Source organism: Rutilus rutilus (assembly GCF_951802725.1).
Source record: "Rutilus rutilus genome assembly, chromosome: 7".
Taxonomy (NCBI): domain Eukaryota; kingdom Metazoa; phylum Chordata; class Actinopteri; order Cypriniformes; family Leuciscidae; genus Rutilus; species Rutilus rutilus.
Window position 1 is genome coordinate 25,225,499 of NC_140221.1, and position 22,261 is coordinate 25,247,759.

Below are 22,261 nucleotides of genomic sequence, written 5' to 3' on the forward strand. Positions count from 1 at the left end.
CTTATTATTGTAACAGGTACAGTGTACCTTAAGTTATTTTACAGTGTCATTTATATTGTAGTTATATTGTAGTCAATTTGCCATGGACTTGTAAATGTCGTTTTTGTTCGTATTTTAATGCTTTTTTACATCTTGGCCAGGGGACTACAGATGAAAAATAGCCTTTTGGCTAATTCTGGCTTTTTTAACCATGTTTGTTCATGTGTTTTATGAAATTGCACTGTCCCCTTTTAAATAAACCAATAAATCAAATCAAATCAAATCAACCTTTAATTTTAATGACGTACAGACCCTTTCCAAAAAATTAGAATACCATGGAAAAGTTTATTTATTTCCATAATTCCATTCAAAACGTTAAACTTCCATAGATTATAGATTCAGGGCCCACAACTTAAATGATTTCAAGTATTTAGTTGTTTATTTGTACATAATTTGGGCTTCCAGCTCATAAAACCCACGAAAACAGGATTTCCAAAAATTTGAATATTACATGAAATCACACAGTAATTACACAGTAATACCATGGTCACTGAACCAGGTTTTGGTTCTTTTGGCAGTGTGGGCAGGTGCAAATCCTGCTGGAAAATGAAGTCAGCATCTCCATAAAGCTTGTCTGCTGAAGGAAGCATGAAGTGCTCTGAAAATGTCCTGGTAGGTATTTGAATATATTTTAAAATGCAATTTATTCCTGTGGTGGCAAAGCAAATACTCCAGTCTTCAGTGTCACGTGATCCTTCAGAAATCATTTTAATATGCTGATATGTTGCTCACACAACATAGGTTAGTCACACATAAACTTTTTTTTTTCTTCTTTTTTTTTTTAACCAGTCTAAGCTGGTTCTAAGTGAAGAGAATTGTGTGGTTTCCCAGAAACTTTTCCCTGTCTGCCATTGGTCAGGTAAAACAGTGCTGGCTCTGTTCAATCAAAACAAACATCAATGTTTTGATAGTGCCATTATGCCATAGAGCCATAGTTTTTACACTAGTAATCATTTTTTACAGAATTATAATAAATATTGGAAATAAGGCTATTACTACAATGACTTACTTCTAAACTTACATATTGTTACAAAAAGGAGTCCACTAATGAGAACACCATGCATCAGAGGGTTAAATAAATATGAACATATGCACAGATTGCACACAAACCGAGGCAATCAGGTGTCCTTCACTTATTGATCTGTCTGCAATGACTAACTGGCAAATTCAAATTAAATTCTCACCTTGGTTCCCACACAAGCACATGCTGAAACCTGCCAGGTGACCCGCAGAAAGGTGCTAATGAATGTTCTCATGGACCTCAGGCAGGACTCTGCCCACCACCGATGATGACGACATTGATGATGATGATAATAATAATAATATCATCATCTTTATGTGTGATATAAAGCTAGACTGCCAATAACAACAGAGATGACCTTCACAGACTCTTCCAAACACACAAACTGTCATGTGTGACATGATGCCAGAGTGGCAGATGGTGACGCCCCACATACCCACCCCAATGTTTAGTAAGAGACATATGTAATCACACACACTCACCTGTAAAACCACAGAGCTGTGAGTGTTGCTGGTAAAGAAGCGTGTGTTTCCTGTTTTCGAGGCCTGCAAGTGGGAGGACAGCCCCATTTCACTGCATCCCAGCGACACCTTCATCATCTGAGCATCATCATCCTCCACCAGTGATCTGCCCATCAGAGAGAGAAGTGTGGGAAGGGGGAGGTTAATATGAAGGAATAACCCGTTAAGTGTGAGAGTGGTACAGAGATAATGCTGAAAAGATCAAATATGTTTGACTGCAAATATGTTTGATTCATTATATGTGAAACAGACGTGGTGCTTCCTGATTCTTCATTTAACACGAGTACAGCACAGAAACCCGCCTCAAATGACAAACATGTCGCACACATATACACAACATGTAGAATGTTAGTTTCCCACCATCACACAGAGGTTTAACACAATGTGACATACAACTGACATGAGGTCAAAGATAGGCCATTCAGAAATGAACTATAGTAATATTTATGAGAAATCTTGTTTTACCAGCAAAATGTTTTGTTTTATACTGGCTGAAACTCTCTTCACATCCTGATAGCAATCAATAATAGAAGTGGTCTAAATATTAAAACATGTACATATATCTTCTGTGGAAGTCTCAGGACCAAAAACTTTTTCAGTCCGAATGACAAAATGACCTACCTGCCTGTCAACATATGTATATCATACTTCCGCGCACCCTGCTCGCGCAGACATCACACGTCATCAACGCGTTTCATGAGGCTTTGCAGAGTTCATGTGTTTTGAAGGAGGTGTAGCTTTGGAAAGAGCGCTCTGAAGGGAGGGTGGGATCTAATGCTTTCAAAGCTAGCTTGCTATGCTATTTTCCAAAATTGTCTACCCTTACCTTTAACATTACTTTTTAGAGTACATGTAGTGCTGGGCGGTATACCGGTTTATACCAAATACCGGTGTTTATTTTTGTTTTGATATACATTTTTAATATACTGCAATACCGGTGTATGTCGTTTAAACAACGTTCGGAACACGGCGCGGCACTGTTTGAGAGGGGTCTCTTTTCACTGTTGCACTGTAGTGAGGGCACAGCTGTATGTGTTGTGTGTTGTGTACTAAGCGTGACGGTGAAGATGGATAGGTTCAAATATAATTGATGGCTATCAAATTATATTACAGTTTTTCCCATACATTGGTTCACAATATCAACACTGCCCGCCACAAATAGATTTTCCAAAAAGCTTTGACATCGTTGAATAAACATGAGCACTGCACGTTTCAAAGTCAAAACGCGGTACGGGTGTTTTTATATGAATGTCTTTGAAGGGAACTGACTGTCTTTAGAAAAGTTTTGATGTAATTTTCATTTAATCTTTCCTGATAAAGCAACGTTTATTAGCGCTGCGCTACTTTGTGTACAGCCGTTACCGGGGAAACCGCCGTTTCAGCCGCTCCTAATGCGCCTCCAGCTGGCACCTCTTTTTAAACAGCATCATTTTGTGGGGCCTTGCTAACCTGTATTAATACTGTAAGACTGAAAATACTGGTTGGGGCCTGGCCCTGGTCTATGGGACAAAAGGGCCCTGCTGGCTAATTAACATTCAACCACCCCCATACAACCTCACTTCCTCTCAGAAACAACTAAGAACTCACACAAGAACATGGTTTAATGTGAATGTTTATCATTGACTTATGTTTTTGGTGTCATTTGAAATGTCTTAAAGTGAGTGGTACAGATATCTCATATCCAGATAGATAAAATAAAAGGAAATAAGGTTTAGAGAAGTTTAGAGAAAACTGGTTCAGAGATAAGGTCACCCCCCTTTTGTCGGATAGAAGCCATTTGAGGGTGGTCTCCCCCATCCCCCATGTCACCTGGTCAAAGAGGATAAAGGAAGGTGTTCTCCTTCTCTCGGGGCCTTCTTTGCTGGACACAAATTGAATAGGTGGTCTCTCCCTTTCCCCTCTCTCTCTCTCTCTCTCTCTCTCTCTCTTTCCCTTTCTCTCTCTCTCTCTCTCAGGTACAAGTTGGGTAAGATTATTTGGTGTAACCAATGTACAACCATGCTCTAGATATTTGAATTGATTGTGGAATTGTTCTCTGATATCTGAAATATTAAATTGTTACATGTGATTATTCTAACTGATTCTGACATTGTTCATTTAATGGTTAAAAGGAATAGTCAAACATTCGCTCACTTTTAAGGAGGCACAGATATTATTAAAACCTTTCATTTATGGAGTCAGATGAAATAACGAGTAAATACATATGATTAATGTATTGCAAATTTAACCAACCAATACTTTGCATGAGTGAGGACAGAACACGTGATAACCTTCCCCGTGTATTGGCGAACCGGCGTTGGACCAATATATCGGGCCTTACAATACTACTATACTACTGTGGAATTTCTCAACAATATTCACTCATGACAGTACAATAGGGTATTCTAAGTCAATCTAATGCAGTATTTCCTCTCGCAATCAGTAGAAAATGTGGTTAACACCCAGTCATGCTTGAAAAATAATAATACCGCCATATACCGTGAAACCGGGATAATTTTGAAAAATACTGTGATATAAATTTTTGGTCACACCGCCCAGCACGAAGCACATGTAAAAAAAAACAAAAACCCTTGATCTATTACATTGATCTAAGTTATTTCAGATGTTGCAGTCAGGCAGCTAGTTTGACCTTTTCCAAGCCTAATGGTAAAAGAGCAAATGGTCAGAACATTTTAAGATCAACCACTGGTAACAGAAGAACAAGCAGACATTCATGTCCAGTGTTGGGGGATAACGCGTTATAAATAACGTGCGTTACGTAATATTTCTGGAGTAACGAGTAAAGTGACGCATTACTTTATAAATGTACACATTAATATTGGAGTTACTTTTTAAAAAAAGTAATGCGAGTTACTTTTCAGTTTAATTAATGTGCATTCAAAAAAATTTAAGTTCTGAATTAAAATGAACGTAGTCACGTAGAATCGCGCTAGTCAGAAACGGAGATGGCAGGCCAGAGCATTACATTACTGCGATGGAAGTATTCTCATTATTTTGAAATTGTCGAAGAAAAGGAGAAGGGAAAAGTCGTTAAGTGTAGATTATGTGCAGGTGAAAAGCTCGTCAACTGCAAAAAACACCACTTCAAATTTAAAAATACATCTGTATGCAAAGCACAGCACTACAGAGTTGGAAGAGAGAGAGAGAGAGAGAGAGAGAGAGAGAGAGAGAGAGAGAGAGAGAGAGAGAGAGAGAGAGAGAGAGAGAGAGAGACAGACAAATGATACCTGCACCCCGCCTCAAGCTAAACGACAAAAGCTTGATTTCAGTTCACGTTCACCATCAAGTAAAACAATTAGTTGCTGGCCGATCGCAAAACTCTTAGTATTAAGATAATACTCTAACATTACATTAAGACAATACCCCCCCCCCCCCCCTTTATGCAGTCCATAGTACTTGCAGTCCATAGTACTGTAGTACTTGTAATAATTTACTTTATGCAGTCCATAGTCTACCCACAAATACAAAAGTAACAAAAACATTACTTTCAATAATCTGTAATGTTTATAGATCTTTTATATGGCATGCATCAGGAAGTTCTCAGAATATAATATTATTCTAGATTATTATTCAATATATAATTGTTTTTAAAAGAAAATGAAGGTGTAGGTTATATAGGCTGTTGTTGATTGTATTACTGTGTTAAACAATAGTACAAGAACTTCAAATAAAGAAAACACCTGCAAGGCCTGAAAGAGATCAAGCAATAGCCAAGAAAGAAAAGTAACTGAAAAGTAACGCAAAAGTTATGTAACGCTTTACTTTCCATAAAAAGTAACTAAGTAACGCAATTACTTTTTTGGGGAGTAACTCAATACTGTAATGCATTACTTTTAAAAGTAACTTTACCCAACACAGTTCATGTCTTTCTTTCTTCCTTCTCTTTCTGATATAACTGAAGTGCACATTTAGTGGGCCAGGGTCACACTTAGATTGATGGCTGGTCCACTCAATTAAATGAGACAAAATATATTTTTTTGTGGGAAAAGAGAAAAACCATGCATACATGACAATAACAACAACTCAAATACATTAATTAAGCGGATGTCTCTCTCGAAACTTTGCAGCATGTATGTGGCCGCTGGTCAAGCATGAAAAAACAGAAGTTTTATTTAAACTCTGAACTGATTATATATATCACCTAGAAAGTCGCTTTATAATCACTAAAAAGCAGTCACTCATCTCACCAAGTTCCGTTATGAAGTGGTCTACACTGTATAATGAATCTCGTTTACATCGTGTCTACGCATTAATGAGAGGATTCTCGAGCATACAGAAATCAGCACCGAACAAAAACTGCAGAGTTTTGAGCAGTTAGTGGATTCTAATTTACACACCTCTGATTGGCCGTTGCGTTCAAGAAATCAACAGATATGTTTGTGATTGGCTACACTGCTCAGCGCTGTAAAAACACGTTGTAAATAGAATCCTTTGACACTCTCCAGAGCGCAAACATGGATATGCACAGGATCGTTTATCAAATTGCCAATATGCTATTATTACGGAGAAAGCAGTTATGGGCAGATTTTCCCTCTAAAAGCAATCAGAAGCGGAAGTAGTCAGTGGTTTGAGTGAGAATTCCATTGATTCCATTCATTGGATATTTTATTTATTAATGTTTTGTTCTTTTAATTTTATGATTGATGTAACCACGGTCTGCTCACAATAAAATATCTGGCCTTGACTGCACTGAAGACGACTGGAAGAAGGTTCTGTGGTCTGATGAGAATAATGGCGCTTTTCCACTGCATGGTACGGTTCGCTACGGAGTCGCTCGGCTCACTTTAAATGGTACCATCTCTGTTGAGGTTCCAAGCGTACTGTACCGATACTAAAATGTGTCGTGAAAACACTACAGATCACTGATTGGTCAGAGAGAATCGTCACTATACCAGCATCATTGGATTTGCAACACGAGACACCAAACCCGCTAGATTTAAATAGTCATCAACAGCCACCGCAGTATTATTTGTTTGCACAATTTTTATTAAATGACTTGCTTAAAAAAAAAAAAAAAATAAATAAATAAAAAAAATCAGTAGTTAATACTAGTCAGTAGATGAGGTGCAGTCGACGTTCCTCTCGTTGGTAGCCGAGGACGAGGAGTGGATCCAGCTGGATATTGCGACGAGGAATTAAAGGTTTTTCAGCAACTTTAACGAGCAGTCTATACCACCCACTTTGAAGCGGTAATAAACTGCAGTGGAAAAGCAAACCGAGTCAAAGCCCGCCGTGCCGATCCGAGTCGTACCATGCAGCGGAAAAGCGGCAAAAAATAATTTTTGGCAATCATGTTAAACGCCATGTTTGGCATACGCCATAAAACTGACTCAGAAACACATCGGCTCCACTGCGGTGGCAGCATCATGTTTGGGAAATGCTTCTCTGCACTCCTAGAAGGCTTGCACGGGCAAATTGAATACAGCAAAATACATAGTAATCCTACAAAAAAAAAAAAAAAACAATCTGCAAGATGCCTGTGATGGAGGATTTATTCTCCAGCAAAACAAAGACCTGAAACTAAAGCCAAAGCTAATCAGGAACAGCCTAAATACACCAACGTCAATGTCCTGGAGTGGCGAGAAAAAAAGAAAAAAAGACAACGACAATATGTGAATTGCTCACTTTAATCAGTGATCAGTCAGACTATCAATCTTACGATTTGATTTAAACCTTTTAGTGCTGCAGTTCCTAATAAAGTTGCCAGCTAACTGGCTTTGTTTTATTTACTTACTAAAGCCAATTTGTTTTCACAATTGGCGCTTGGCAAGTACTAATTTTGGACCTTGTGAATAATTAAAAAGGCCTCATAATAAGCAGTTATGGTTACTCTGGGGCTAAGCCATGATGGCTCTTAAAGCGTGTGTATTTTCAGACAGCTAAAGAATTGTGTGCAGGACAATGGCATATGTACTATGAACGGTTTTATTAATTTTGTCTATGTACTTGAGCCTTTATCATGGAAACAATTAAATTTTTTATGAATGAGGCCTCAAGCTACAACACAATAGCATCTAACCTATTTCATAGACCTTCTGCTCACAGCTTCAAGCTTCATGTTTTTAACAAAGATATCCAACCAGGAACAAATAAAGAACTGTCTTGGATGAAGGTCAGGGGTTTTGGGAGCAATCATTCAGTGCTGTAGCACAAACGCCGGAGATATGGGTGAACAAAATAACAACAACAACAACAAAAACAGTATATTATTGGGATACTCTTGTCACGATACAGAATCAATACACTGGTAGCACTTATTTTCCATTTCAAGGCATTGTCTTTATTTATTTATTTATTTATTTATTTATTTATTTATATGGCTGCCCCTTAATAGTCGACTAACAGTCAGTTAGAAGAGACTCGGTCAACCAAAATTTTATTAGTCTGTATTGTATTAGACTGTCGCAAAAAAATACCAAGGAAGTGGCGAAATCACACAGGCTGCGAGAGACAGATCGTTAACAGCAGGAAATCCAAACATTCGTCCATCATTCATCAGCCTCAAATATGGCTTATCACTTGAAACATGTTAAGTAGTAGCAACTTTACAAGTCCACTCGCTCTAATGGTAACTTAGATAAATATGCGCTATAATACGCATACTGTGTTTGTGTGGAGAGTGCACTTCCTGCATGACATAATTGGCGCCATCACTTGCATTTAACTTAAAATACTCCGCCATTTTTGGTCAAACAGATAAGAGTAATCCAAACTGTGAAGGGTATATTTTAATTTGTGTAAACTTTTTTGTTGTAATAACAACAAAACGTTTCCCAATCTGGATGTGCTTTCTGTCATCTCGGTCCGGCATGTCACAAAAATGAACTAAAACTCAGCGTCCTCACAGACATGAGAAATATATCTATATTCTATAATGTCTACTTTTAAATGAACAAATTCAAATGGAAAATAAATATTATCAGATCATGTAGGCTATTCTGTATGAAACGTGCATATAGGCACGGCCACTACTGTGAAGAGGACGAGTCAGCATCGTTGACAATCTCTGCAGCCGAAATAAATTATTCAAATGTCTATTCTAGACCGCCTCCTTCTGGTTTTTCAATACACACTCATTATCATTACGTTTGCCAGTGCGCTGTGGCAAGCTTGACGTGTGCGTTTGGGCACTGATTAGGTTATGTATATGATATATAAGGCAATTAAAGGCTCATCATTGTGATTTATGGCTTATAAATATAAACGCACGATCAGTCGACTAATCGCTTAAATGAACGACTACTAGTTGACTAAAATCTTTAGTCGAGGGCAGCCCTAATAATTTTTAAATCATGTTTAACGGTGGAATTCCTGCTGAAAAACTACATTACCCATGATTCTGGAAATAAATCTTCACCAGAGAATTGCGAAAAACAAATAAAAACAAATATATATGCATAATATACATAACAATATATATGCATATTTTGCAATAAACATAACATATTGTTTCAATGTATACACAAGTCAACATCTTTAAAGCAATTGGTTTTCCATTGTTTTTAATTTGACGCATTTGCAGTGCTTCTTGGGATTGTAGTTCTTTCCCCAATTAAAGCCAATATACACAGTCTTGTCTAATTTTATTTAATTTTCTAACACAGTCTAATTTTCTAATATTTTTTGCTTCAAATCAAAGTTTATAACCTTGTAGCTGGTTGGCTTGGTTCATGGTTTAGAATTCATTAACAAAGACTTTTTGAAAAACAAATTTGTCCAGAACCAAGGCCGCTGAAAACGTGGGTGGGCACTAATGCACTCTACTGTAACAAAAAAGGATAATATCTTCTGTATCGTGACCCAAGTTTCACCACAAAGGAAAATGGATGATTTCCAGTGCAACTGAGCTCCGGAGGAAGGGTCAGGCAGGTCAGGGAGTAACTACCAGACAATGAGAAGATTCTATGGTTTAAAAAATAAAAATAAAATAAAAATTAACGAAAATGGCAGGCACAGTCACATGACACAAAAGCACAGGCAGCTGATTGGTGCATTACCCTGTCAGGTGATAGGTTGGAGATGCAGCAAGCAGAGAGTGGGTGGTCCACACCACAAACGAGTGCTGGTGGCTGCCAAAAACAACGAGAGATATAGCATCACTAAACACACGCACATTCCCAGAAAACATGCAAACACTCGCGACAAAGTGTACGCACAGACACAAAATCACAAGCGTCAATCTGACAGAGCGAGAAATCACGAGGGTATTCATTCAATTATGCAGTTTAGATTGATCTGAGCCTCTAAATTACTGATAAATTAGATGATGATGATTGTAGTGGCACAACTCGGTTTGATGAAGACAATTTGACATGAAATGGCAAAGCATAACACGCACACAACAGACTGTTGATAGGATCAAGATGAGACATGACAAAGCACGTACAAACCTTATCCACCAAATGAAGACAGGATAACAGGAGACAACTAAAATCGGTAAAAATTCACACTATGCACTAACCATCCACAAAATATGATGCAGAAGGACAATGAGAGATATTTAGTGATGAGGGGAGAGATTTAGATAAAAAAAATGGTGCAGAAAGAATGAAAGAGATACAGATGGATGGGGAGAGAGAGAGAGAGAGAGAGAGAGAGAGAGAGAGAGAGAGAGAGAGAGAGAGAGAGAGAGAACAAGGGTAAGCAAAAGAACATTAGCTTAACAGCATTCTTTAATAATTCTGTATTATGGAGAACAGGAAGAACAGAGCTGAACAGGACAGGAGAACAGCTGGCCATCACCACCACCCCCTCCCCCTCACACAACACACACACACCTCGACATATTCTGCTTTGATTAACCAACATCCTTTTCAACTCTCCTGGACCAGATCCCTGCTTGTTAATTAGGATTTGAGAAGATCTCTCTCACACACACACTTCTGCTCTATTTTCTCCTGATTCAGATCATACCTGAGCATTCAGAATTAGAATTAGAAACCAACCTGAGGTCTGATAATGGCACAACAAACATTAGCAAATGGGTGAGAGAGAGAGAGAGAGAGAGAGAGAGAGAGAGAGAGAGAGAGAGAGAGAGAGAGAGAGATATGACTGGTTTGATATTATAAAATGTGTTGCTACTAAATATAACTGGCATTCTGTTGTGCCCTCTCTAGGCTGTTCTTCCTAAAAAGACATTATAGTGAAGGACGACTTTAAATCTAGGACAAAAGGCTTGAGGGAGGCAACATATACCTGCTGTTAGAGGAACTGCAGACTCAAGACGTTGAGTTTTGATGTTCAAACTAGTGCAATGTGAGATCAAGGTGTCGATTTATCGATTAAACGAAAGGGTTACAGGGATTTTTCAGGAATAGCTTAAGCTCTTTTGACTGTATCCATGTCATGTTGTCAATTACCTCAGGAAATCATGTCAACTCTCTTCTCAGGTTATAAGAACAGGAAATGCAGTAATGCACTTACAATGGAGGCCTAGCAGGCAAATGTCTCAGAGGGTTTCAAGGTCAAAATGTGAAGCTCAGATTTTTGTCAAGGCACTTTGACTACCAGTTCCCTATACTAGTTTGGGTCATTAAGCTTTTTAATGCTTTTGAAAGACTTTCCTTGTTTTTTATACTCATCAAGGTTGCATTCATTTAAATGAAAAAATACAGTAAAACCATAATAATAATCCACAATATTTCTATGTAAAATAAAATCCAATTTGAAATATTACAGTTTAAAAGTAATTGTTTTCTATTTGAATATATTTTAAAATGTAATTTTACAGCATCATTACTCCAGTCTCCAGTGTCACATGATCCTTTAGAAATCACTCTAATATGCTGATTTGATGCTCAAGAAACATTTCTTACTATTATCAAATGTTGAAAACAGCTGTGCTGCCTAATATTTTTTGTGGAAACCATAATACATTTTTCCAAGATTCTTTGACAAATAGAATGTCCAAAAGAACAGCATTTATTTAAATAGAATTTATTTTGTGATAATATAAAAAGTATTTACTGTCACTTTTGATCAATTTAATGCATCCTTGCAGAAATGTGACTAATGCGCCACTCATTTTATCATTTAATGTGGGTGTAGGTTGAGCGTGTGTGTGGTTCTACACTTCTGGTGTCAAAGTGTGTGTAATTTGTGGGCAGAAATGTGGGGTTAGTTTTTGTTTTTGTTTTAAATGCATTTCCAGAAAAATCTGCACAATTTCATGCCATGGTGTGTGTGACTCACAAGCTGACTCGGATCTGCTTGGTGATGCACAGAAACAGATTTATCCCCCATATAATGAGATCGGAGTGTTGATTGAAAGGGTGATGATACAGAGACGGCTGACTCTGATGAAGAGCGCAGATACTGACAGATTAACATGAAGCAACAAGATCTTACAAGCACCTCAGATGACATGACAGACATTTCTGTTAGTCCATACATTTTAAAGGTCTAATTAATTTGGTGTTTTTATAGGGGAACAATTGCAATACTTCTAATAATAATTAACTTGCTACATTATTGTAGTCACATTCATAAATTGCTCTCCATTGGAGGCAGTATCAAAACAGTGAATGTCAGGGTCAGAACTGAACAAGGGCCTAAGACAAAACTCCCATTGAAAGTACACAAATAACTGAACCCCATTATAAAGCCCACTGTTTTTTTTAACAAATATATCAGACTTATTTTCCTAATATTCTATTATAGGCTAGTGTTGGCAAAAGTACAGACTTCGGTATACCAATTTAAAAAATGTAGAACCAGCATTTCCCTCTAGCATTGTGAGCGCTGTTGAACGGATTCTTAAACACCTCTGGTTGGCCATTGCGTTCACAGGTTCGGCTGGTACATGCGGTAATATCTGTGGCAGAAAAACCAGTGTGGGAACATTTCGAGAGGGTAAAGAATGACCACAAAAAGGTGACCTCAAACATGACCTATTTAAAACATTTACATGGTAGCCTAACGTTAGCCATTTTACATGGTCTTAAACGTGCGATATTAGGGCGGAAATGCACGTGTTTGTGTGGAAGCTAAATTAGTAAGCTAACTTCCACACCATCGGAGCGTATCCATCTTCTCAAAGGCCAGTGCTGCGGCTTCATTGTTAGCAAGACACGGAGCTCACTTCTCCCCAACATGGACAAACTGTTGTTCCCTTCTCATAATATAAGAGGACAGAGATCAGAGGGAAAAAATATATATAGTGACGGCGAGAATTGTCCATATTATTGCAGTGTTTCAGTTTGCTGTATAATTACACTCACCTAAAGGATTATTAGGAACACCATACTAATACTGTGTTTGACCCCCTTTCGCCTTCAGAACTGCCTTTATTCTACGTGGCATTGATTCAACAAGGTGCTGAAAGCATTCTTTAGAAATGTTGGCCCATATTGATAGGATAGCATCTTGCAGTTGATGGAGATTTGTGGGATGCACATCCAGGGCACGAAGCTCCCGTACCACCACATCCCAAAGATGCTCTATTGGGTTGAGATCTGGTGACTGTGGGGGCCATTTTAGTACAGTGAACTCACTGTCATGTTCAAGAAACCAATTTGAAATGATTCGAGCTTTGTGACATGGTGCATTATCCTGCTGGAAGTAGCCATCAGAGGATGGGTACATGGTGGTTATAAAGGGATGGACATGGTCAGAAACAATGCTCAGGTAGGCCGTGGCATTTAAACAATGCCCAATTTGCACTAAGGGGCCTAAAGTGTGCCAAGAAACCATCCCCCACACCATTACACCACCACCACCAGCCTGCACAGTGGTAACAAGGCATGATGGATCCATGTTCTCATTCTGTTTACGCCAAATTCTGACTCTACCATCTGAATGTCTCAACAGAAATCGAGACTCATCAGACCAGGCAACATTTTTCCAGTCTTCAACTGTCCAATTTTGGTGAGCTCGTGCAAATTGTAGCCTCTTTTTCCTATTTGTAGTGGAGATGAGTGGTACCCGGTGGGGTCTTCTGCTGTTGTAGCCCATCTGCCTCAAGGTTGTGCGTGTTGTGGCTTCACAAATGCTTTGCTGCATACCTCGGTTGTAACGAGTGGTTATTTCAGTCAAAGTTGCTCTTCTATCAGCTTGAATCAGTCGGCCCATTCTCCTCTGACCTCTGGCATCAACAAGGCAATATTCACCCACAGGACTGCCGCATACTGGATGTTTTTCCCTTTTCACACCATTCTTTGTAAACCCTAGAAATGGTTGTGCGTGAAAATCCCAGTAACTGAGCAGATTGTGAAATACTCAGACCGGCCCGTCTGGCACCAACAACCATGCCACGCTCAAAATTGCTTAAATCACCTTTCTTTCCCATTCTGACATTCAGTTTGGAGTTCAGGAGATTGTCTTGACCAGGACCACACCCCTAAATGCATTGAAGCAACTGCCATGTGATTGGTTGATTAGATAATTGCATTAATGAGAAATTGAACAGGTTTTCCTAATAATCCTTTAGGTGAGTGTATTTATTCATTTATATTGTATGTCCAACATTTCAAATGTATCATTTGTTTCTAAGATAAGGCTACTTATATTATAGGATAAATTGTTATCCCATATTGTTTCCCATATAAGATACATGTTATTATATAGTTAGAATACACGCCTTAACTAAAGGTAAATAAATAAATAAATAACAGCTCAAGGGGGCACATATTACCCCTTTATGAAAAAAAAAAAAAAAAAAAAAACCGACACTTATGAATGATGGTAAAATTACTGTGATGACCAAATGAGAGTGAGCTAAGTTTACATGATGAGGCTGATTTCAGATCAGTGTAAACACAACTAAAGTCACAGTCACTAAATAGTACCATACTTCATAAATGTCATGCAATGAACAAAAAAACACCTAACAACATATCCAAGTGGGAAAAACTGAGATCCCTGCAGCTTGACATTTTTCACTTAATTTCCCCAAACTATAAAAAAAGCATCTCACAGCTGCCATTTTACATTGTGCATAAAGGCCCCTTAAGGACAAGTGTGTGCTGAAGCGTGTCCGGTGTGTTTGTTTGTGCTTGTGTACTGCTGAAGAGTTTCTACTCCCATAATGTTGTACAGACCTTCATTTAGTCAAATAAAGTGTTCCGTTTCCATTAGTTATTGAGAGAAACAAGCAACATCCATCTCTCTGCCTCTTATTTGTAGATCGCATAAAATCAAAGGGTCTGTTATCCAACTGTGGTGGCACATCTTTGATTGTTTCAAACAAACGGTTATATGATGCCAATTATGGTCAACATTCAGAGTATTCGCTCTGTACTTGACCCAGGGCTGCACACCATTTCTTCATCAAAGAGATTCACATTTAAATATGACCTAAATCTGTGTCTGTAACACTTCAATCACTTTTTAACGAAACAATATGCTTAATTGCAAAACGAGTCAGATTTACAGCATGGCTTTAGTAAACGTGAGGATCATGTCCGACTCAATGGAGCACATGTGATGCTGTTTTTATATGCTATCACATGCCCACTCAGGGACGTCCAGCTGCTGCAATTATGAATTGTTCCGACCTTAAACTGGGGTTCAAAACTTTCATTTTTATTACACATTCAGGGAGCCATCTGTTGCAGACGTCCTGCATCTGTTTTACAGTCAGAATCAGAAATGATCATCTATTCTATTTAGTGTGTGTTTATGTGAAGTGAGCGACTCAAGGTTATAATCAATGAATTTATCAAATGTTACAGCTTTATGAAATAGACTGAGAAGGTATGAGAAAATATTTCAGAATTACTGCATTTACACAAACACTTAAAAACAAATATCAAAAGATGTAATGCTAATTTAACTTTAAAGCTCCTGTATACGAGTTGATCACACAGTAAACTAAAAGCTTTAACAAAACAGCCCTTTCCACTTTCATTTTTTCTTCTTCATCTCTTCATATTTTACCCTCCTCTTGCACTACATTTCTTCCATTTCGCCACTTCACCATCCCATTTTCTTCCGTCCAAACATCCTCAACCTTCAAAACACCTATTCCTCTTTCCTTCTCCGATCTCATTCCCTTTCGTTTTCTCCTCATCTTTTTTTTCTATCCCATCTCTCCACCTCTCTCCAACCTTCTTCATCACTCCTTTCCCCCAATCTTGAGGTGAAAATTGGATTCCTGCATTTCCTCTCAGATAGCTACAACAAGATTAAACAGATGTGAATAAATAAAGATGGATAAATACAAAAAGATTCAAAAAGAGAAAGCGAGAAAAATCAGCTGCCTTTCTTTACTTCAGCCAGGTTAATGTTGGAGGAAGTGTTGACTCATTAGATGATGAATATGGTAAAGGTGTGGGAGTATAACTAACATCAGATTTCACAAGGAAATAAACTTTACAATTCTGACTAGCGAGAGCACAAGTGGCTTACAGCAAACGACAAGCTACTGCAGCACTAACTTATTTAATATAATCCCATTAATAAAATCACACGCTCACATGCAGCACCTAAAATTAACACTTGCCAAATGAAAATGAAAGAAAAAAAATTGGCTTTGGGATTGGGAGCTACTTACCAGTTGGCTGGTAGCTTTATTAAGAACTGCAGGGCCCAAAATGAACTTTAGCTCATCTGCAGGAATATTGTGCACCATAGATATTTCTTACCAGCTATGAAAAAAAAAAATAAAAAAAAATAATTTGTGTCAAGTGCAGTTTGACACAGTGACCTGCACTGTTTGTCACAATCATGCAACGAGCTATGCTGCCGTTCAAAAGTTTTAAATGTTTTTGAAGCAGCCTATGTCCACCACAGCATTTATTTGATCAAAAATACAGTAAAAAGTCATATTGTGAAATATTACAATTTAAAACAAGTTTTCTATTTTAATATATTTTAAAAGCTGAATTTTCAGCATCATTACTCCAGTCTTCAGTGTCACATGATCCTTCAGAAATCATATATGCTGATTTAGTAAATCAAGAACCATTTCATTAATTTCAATGAAGAAAACAGTTGTGCTGCTTAATAGCTTTGTGGAAATTATTTTAGGATACAGCAAATATAAGAAACAGAAATCTTTGGTAACATTATGAATGTCTTTATGTCACTTTTGATTAATTTAATGATTCCTTGCTGAACAAATATAATGATAAAAAAAAAAAAAACATCCAGGAAAAATATTTGAACAGTACATTTTCTCAATTCACTCGCCATTGGCAGGTGTGGCAAAAAGTTAATTTTGGACCCTGCTCACATGTCATTCTGTGTGGCACATGAGGGAGCTGATGAGGTCACATGATCAAAATAGCTAGCTACAGGCTGTTTGTAATAAATATACTCCGGAACTGTAACTAGTACCACTTTATTATTACTCAAACCAGACCACAAGACTTCTCAGAAATCAAACTTTTACTTAAAAGGTAAGGACATTTGCATTAAGGTTAAACAAATTTGGGAAAATACATTTTGGAAAAAGATTTAAAACTATACCCAAGTGTTTAAATGTTTATGATATTATTTGTGTTTGTGACATTATTATAATTACAGGGCATTGTCCTTACTCTCAGTTCAGTGTGGAGAAGCTGGTCATTTTTTAAAGAAATTATATCTCAAAATAGCTTTAAACTTGGAAAGATGAAAAAAAAAATGATGGACTAAACCCAGATGCAAAGCATGCTAGATAAAATAGCTTGTGGTCTTTTCCAAACAGAACTTTGAAAGTTAGTGTACAAAATTCAGAAAACATAAACATTAATAAAGCAGGCCTCTTTGTATCTGCAGCAGCAAGAAGTCTGACACATCTCATCCTTTCATCTGAGATCACAAGGTAGAGAAGAAAAGCTGAAACCGAAAAATCCAACGTGAAAGGTGAATGTGAAAAGGACGAACTGCTGTCAGTTCTTGCCGACATTTCTGTGGGATTGACATTGTCTTCACAGGAGACTAAAGTACATCAAAAGTGCTGGCAGCAAAGCAAACACAGCCTAAAATTCCTGGACAACTGTAATTATCATTATAAATGTGAAACAAGGTCAAGGCCAAGGTCCTTTTAGCAGTAGATGAGCAGGACTTTAGATCTGCCACGACTGCGTGTGTACCGTCTTGTGGTAACAAACACACACCCATGTGTGCGTCATTCTCTTCCCCCCTGCGACAGAAGCTCTCCGGCTGTCACTCTTCATCACTCTTTTTAAGCTGAAGCCCAGGAATCCTTAAAGTCACAAATAAAGATAATTTTTTCTTGAATGTGTCCTTGGGACTGTGTGCTTGGATTTTGTGGCGGGTGCATGTTTGCTCTCACTCTGACCGCTCATAAAAGAAATAAAATAAAGAGTATTTTGCAAGCATTTATGCGCGTATGGACACCCCTCCTTTGCCCTACCGAGCGTGAAATCCTCACAACAGGCAGCGGGTATATTTAGAGGTGAGATAACACTTTAGAAGTACATGCAACTAAATGAATCCTCACCTTCCTTACACCTCATACACATTCATTTAAATATAGTACACTGCACACATGACTTTTGCACCAGAAGAATCACATCTTGAATGAAAGTCCCATTCACGCGTTAGGGCAGCACAATTTTGCACAAAGTTGCGATTTAAAATTTTTTTTGAGTTGTACAATAAAATAATATATATATATAATATATAAATATTTATAAAATATCAAAATTACTATTACTATTTACTTGCTATTGTAATATATCACTGTAAAATAAATTAAGTGTTTAAGAAAATTTTAATTTTACATTACAATGGCAAAATATATTAATAATTATGGATGTCTTAATTTCATCATTTTCAAGCCTTAACCATCAAACTTTTTTATCAGCCTTTGCAACTTGATAAAAAAAAAAAAAAATCACAATCAAATCATGATTTTAGTTTTATTTCAATTAATCGTACAGCCTAATTAGCGTAATGTGTTTTCTATTTTAATATGATACCGTGCTGTGTATTATAAGCATGTGCTGCAGTTGTTTTCTGCCACTTTAAATTCTGAAGCTCAATAACTGAGTGGATTCTGATTGGCTGTCAATGGTTTTATCATTCAGCTGGAAAAATAGTAAAACTTTATCGTTATTATAGTTATTATGGTGTGAACATGCAAACTCTCACTAGTTCTCTCCAATTTTTTAGCAGCTGACAATAACATCCTGTCATTCAATATTTGTCTCAAAACACACAAAAAGAGAGAATGATTCATGTGTCCAAGAGGCATTTCTCCTCTTATTGAGAAATACAAAGACCACAGCTCACCCTGTAATCACACACAACACACAGCCAAAGCAGTAAAAATAGACTTTGTTTTTGCAAGGTTTTGGGAGGGGCGACAGCAGGGTAGGGAACCCAACACTGTAATACACAACCCCAAACCTTAAATTTGAGAAGATACAGAACAGAAGACATATAAATTTCCCCTGGAGAATCAATAAACTATGTTTTATGAAGACTGTACATGCATAACAGATCTGTGGCTAGAGAGGCACAAAGAAAGACAGCAGAAACTATTAACAAAACAAAAAAAGACAACGAACCTTGGATCTAGCCTGTAACTCAGAACTGAACTATCAAAACCACTTTCAGACGAAGACTGATATAATTAGTAAGAGAGACCAGCGCCCTTAAACTCTCTCTGGTCAATGGTCATGGTTTCAACTTTGTGCCAGAGGAAAATTAATATCTAGAATGAATAAAAAGAGATAAGTAGTAGTATGGTCTTATTGGATAATGGTATAGGAGTCAGATTAAATGTAGGCCTATTTATAATGATTTTAAGATTGGATGGACATTCAAAACTTTCAAATATACTTTTATTGCAATCATTATGATCACAAGCTGTAATAACGCATAGAAGGATAGCACTATTTTGCCTGTTTAACTGAATACATGACTTTAACCATCCACATTATCATCGAGTTGCATATTATTTGGACATTACAGGGCTCCCCCTGATGAATCGGACCCTCATCCCAGATTTTTCCTTCGACTCAAGTCACCTCTGGCTTCTTGATTGTAACATTTGAAACATGCATTATGCAAAGCTGCTTTGAAACAACGTGTATTTTGAAAAGCGCTATACAAATCAACATGAACTGAATAATATATATATTTTTTCATTTCATTAGTTCATGATAGAATATATAAGAATGTTTCACACATCTTGAACATGGTATACAGAAATATCCAATTAATCCAATAAAATTTAAATGTCTGCTGACAAAAAAAAAAAAAGTCATTTTTAATGTGTCTTATTCAAATTATTGGCTTGATGCTGAATTGGTTGGAAGCCGTGTTGGCAACAATACCTACACCAGTCAAGAAAACCTTTACAATTATAAAAGGCTTTGCAATTGTAACAGATGGGGTTTTAAGGGGTTTGTTTTAACTGGGTACTGATGAATAACAATCTAGTGCGCACTGGTCCACAAAAGAGGATATGTTTCTCATGTTAAAGACAAACTGCGGCTTTTCTAGTACACATTTGAAGTTAGTCGTGCATTGGTGTATTAAACATGCCTGAGCAAGGATTAAGAGGAGCGGAAGCGCTAGCGGTAATGTTCCGTCTATCATCCAGCATCAGCAGCCCACCGGGCCCCGGGCCCCCACCCACTAACACCACAACACAAGCGATCAAACCCAGGGCGCACGACACGCCAGGACAAAAGATTCTTCACCGGGTGTTATCTCGGCCCGGTGCGTACTAGAGCTCAAAAACAGCCGCGGGGAGGATACGGAGAGAATAGAGAAAGAACATGAAAATCCTCCGTGGATGTAGAGAACTAAGCGGCGAGAGGAAACACGCTAATCATTATAAAATGGGTATCTCTAAACGTTCACAATTAGGTTACAGAGAAACGAGGGGAGGCGACACCGACCTCGAAACAAGCACAGCAGCAGCATCCTTAATGAATGTCTAAAGACGGAAAATAAACAATCATTTTAAAACACACACACACACACTTAGACGCGATAATATTACTGCTACTTACATATATGCAGGCGAGAGTGGAGAGGACCTGGACGTTTTAAGGACGGGCACGGGAAATTTCCAGCTGACGGGCGAACCGCTTTTCCATTTCAACGGCATGTTTTTCCAGTCAGCACCTCTGAGATACAGCGCGAATGAGAATAGCCGTCAAGAGCGAGTCCATGAAGAGGCGACCAGCGCGGGCTTCCATCCCCGGCAGCCCTCACCGAGAGCAGGGAGGAGGAAGAGCAAAATATAAAGAGGAGGATCAGCCGCCGACACAGGCAGCTCTGTCTGAATACCGCAGCGAAGGTTGGCGGAAAACCGGGAGGAATGACACTTAAGCCAGAACCGAGAGGTGAAAAGCAGGTGTGCCTGAGCAGAGCATCATCTCATGAGAAAGACAGGGGGGATGATAATGATGGAGGGAGGAAAAAAATAGGCACCGTCTCGTCCGGTCAGCGCAGGGAACGGGCATGCGCGGTCGGTGCACTGGATGTTCAGCTAGTGCCACCTTGTTTGAATGCAGGCGGACTATGGCAAGCCATATTAACATTCATTCAATTAACTGCTGTCGATTGTATGTCAAGAGTACTTTAAAAATAAATAAATAACTATAGTAGGCTAACCCAATAAGCCCTGTAATATGTAGGCTATTCGGTAATTCTAGTATTCGTTACATCTGTGCATCTGTTATAAGGGGCTGTTGAATGCTTGAATCTGATTGGTTGAATGTTCTAAGGCGTGCAATTATTTCCATGGAAAGGCACGGCTAAAGTAGTTCCAGGCAGGTCTTGACCACATTACATGTCTATATCACTTTGCCAAATGATTTCAGTTATTTCAAAAGGTCCGTACAGCCCACAACAGCAAAATAAGCTAAATTCACAATGACACTGACCAAGCAAATAAATAAATATTGTAAACAATATGATAAAAACAACAAATTATGTCCCCGTTACAAAAATTACGTTTATTATGTACGGAAACGGAAAGCACATGCATACTCTCTCTCTCCCACTCAAACGCACGCACACACACACACACACAGAGTACGGACACACACTCACACAGAAACGTGTCGTCAGCGCTGCTCTGATGATTTTATCAGTAAAATAGTTTAACAACTTGAAAGCTACATGACTTCTCACTAGTGAGGTAATAACAGCGCTGTTCCTGGAGCGGAAAACTTACAGTTTTGCTATTAGTAGAGACGCTGCTGCCGAACACTGTTGAGAGACTCAGGTAATTCACACACGCTTAATTCTCGCTCTCTCTATAATAACGGCATTGACTGCTAAGTGGCTCAAGTCTCCGTTACTAGGCCTAGATGTTACAAAATGTTGTTTTGGAATTAGCAACAGAGGTTTGATATTAGATGCTTAAGAAATTACTCCTACACACAAGGGCATTATAAGGACAAAAACCTGAGAAATGTCTTGAAATACATCATCTGAACAATGTTTTGAGGTGTGGAAACCGTAGTTTAAGTGGAATATTTGACTCGAGGCCATTGAATTGTTGAAAAATAATGCACACCTGAGGTGTAAAGACCCGTCGTCAATTATTCCTTACTTATAATAAGTACTATTATTGAATATATACTAAATAGTGCAATTGAAAATGACACTAGGCACTATCTGACTACTTACTATTAATAAATAAATAAAAAAGTATTATAACAAAAACATCTGCTAGTTAGATTTAAAGGACAGAAAAAAAAAAAAAAAAAAAAAAAAAGTTAAATTGGCTTGCCATTGCTGACTGCAGAGAGCTAGTGAGAGAGAT

The 22,261-nt window shown here is 38.0% G+C and overlaps 1 protein-coding gene across 6 annotated transcripts in view; it reads right to left on the bottom strand.

Moving 5' to 3' along the window:
• The window catches only part of klhl13 (kelch-like family member 13), a 58,240-nt gene that overhangs the window by 13,883 nt on the left and 22,096 nt on the right, over window positions 1-22,261 (bottom strand). For 2 of the 6 annotated variants that reach the window (XM_084415002.1, XM_084415001.1), the window contains exons 3-4: window positions 9,579-9,650; window positions 1,543-1,687 (exon numbers count right to left, since the gene is read on the bottom strand). In XM_084415002.1, the coding sequence (XP_084271128.1) occupies window positions 1,543-1,687; window positions 9,579-9,650 (217 nt within the window). Of the gene's footprint in view, window positions 1-1,542; window positions 1,688-9,578; window positions 9,651-20,495; window positions 20,963-22,261 lie in introns of those variants that run through there. The other 4 variants (XM_084415005.1, XM_084415004.1, XM_084415000.1 and 1 more) reach the window with 3 other exon arrangements.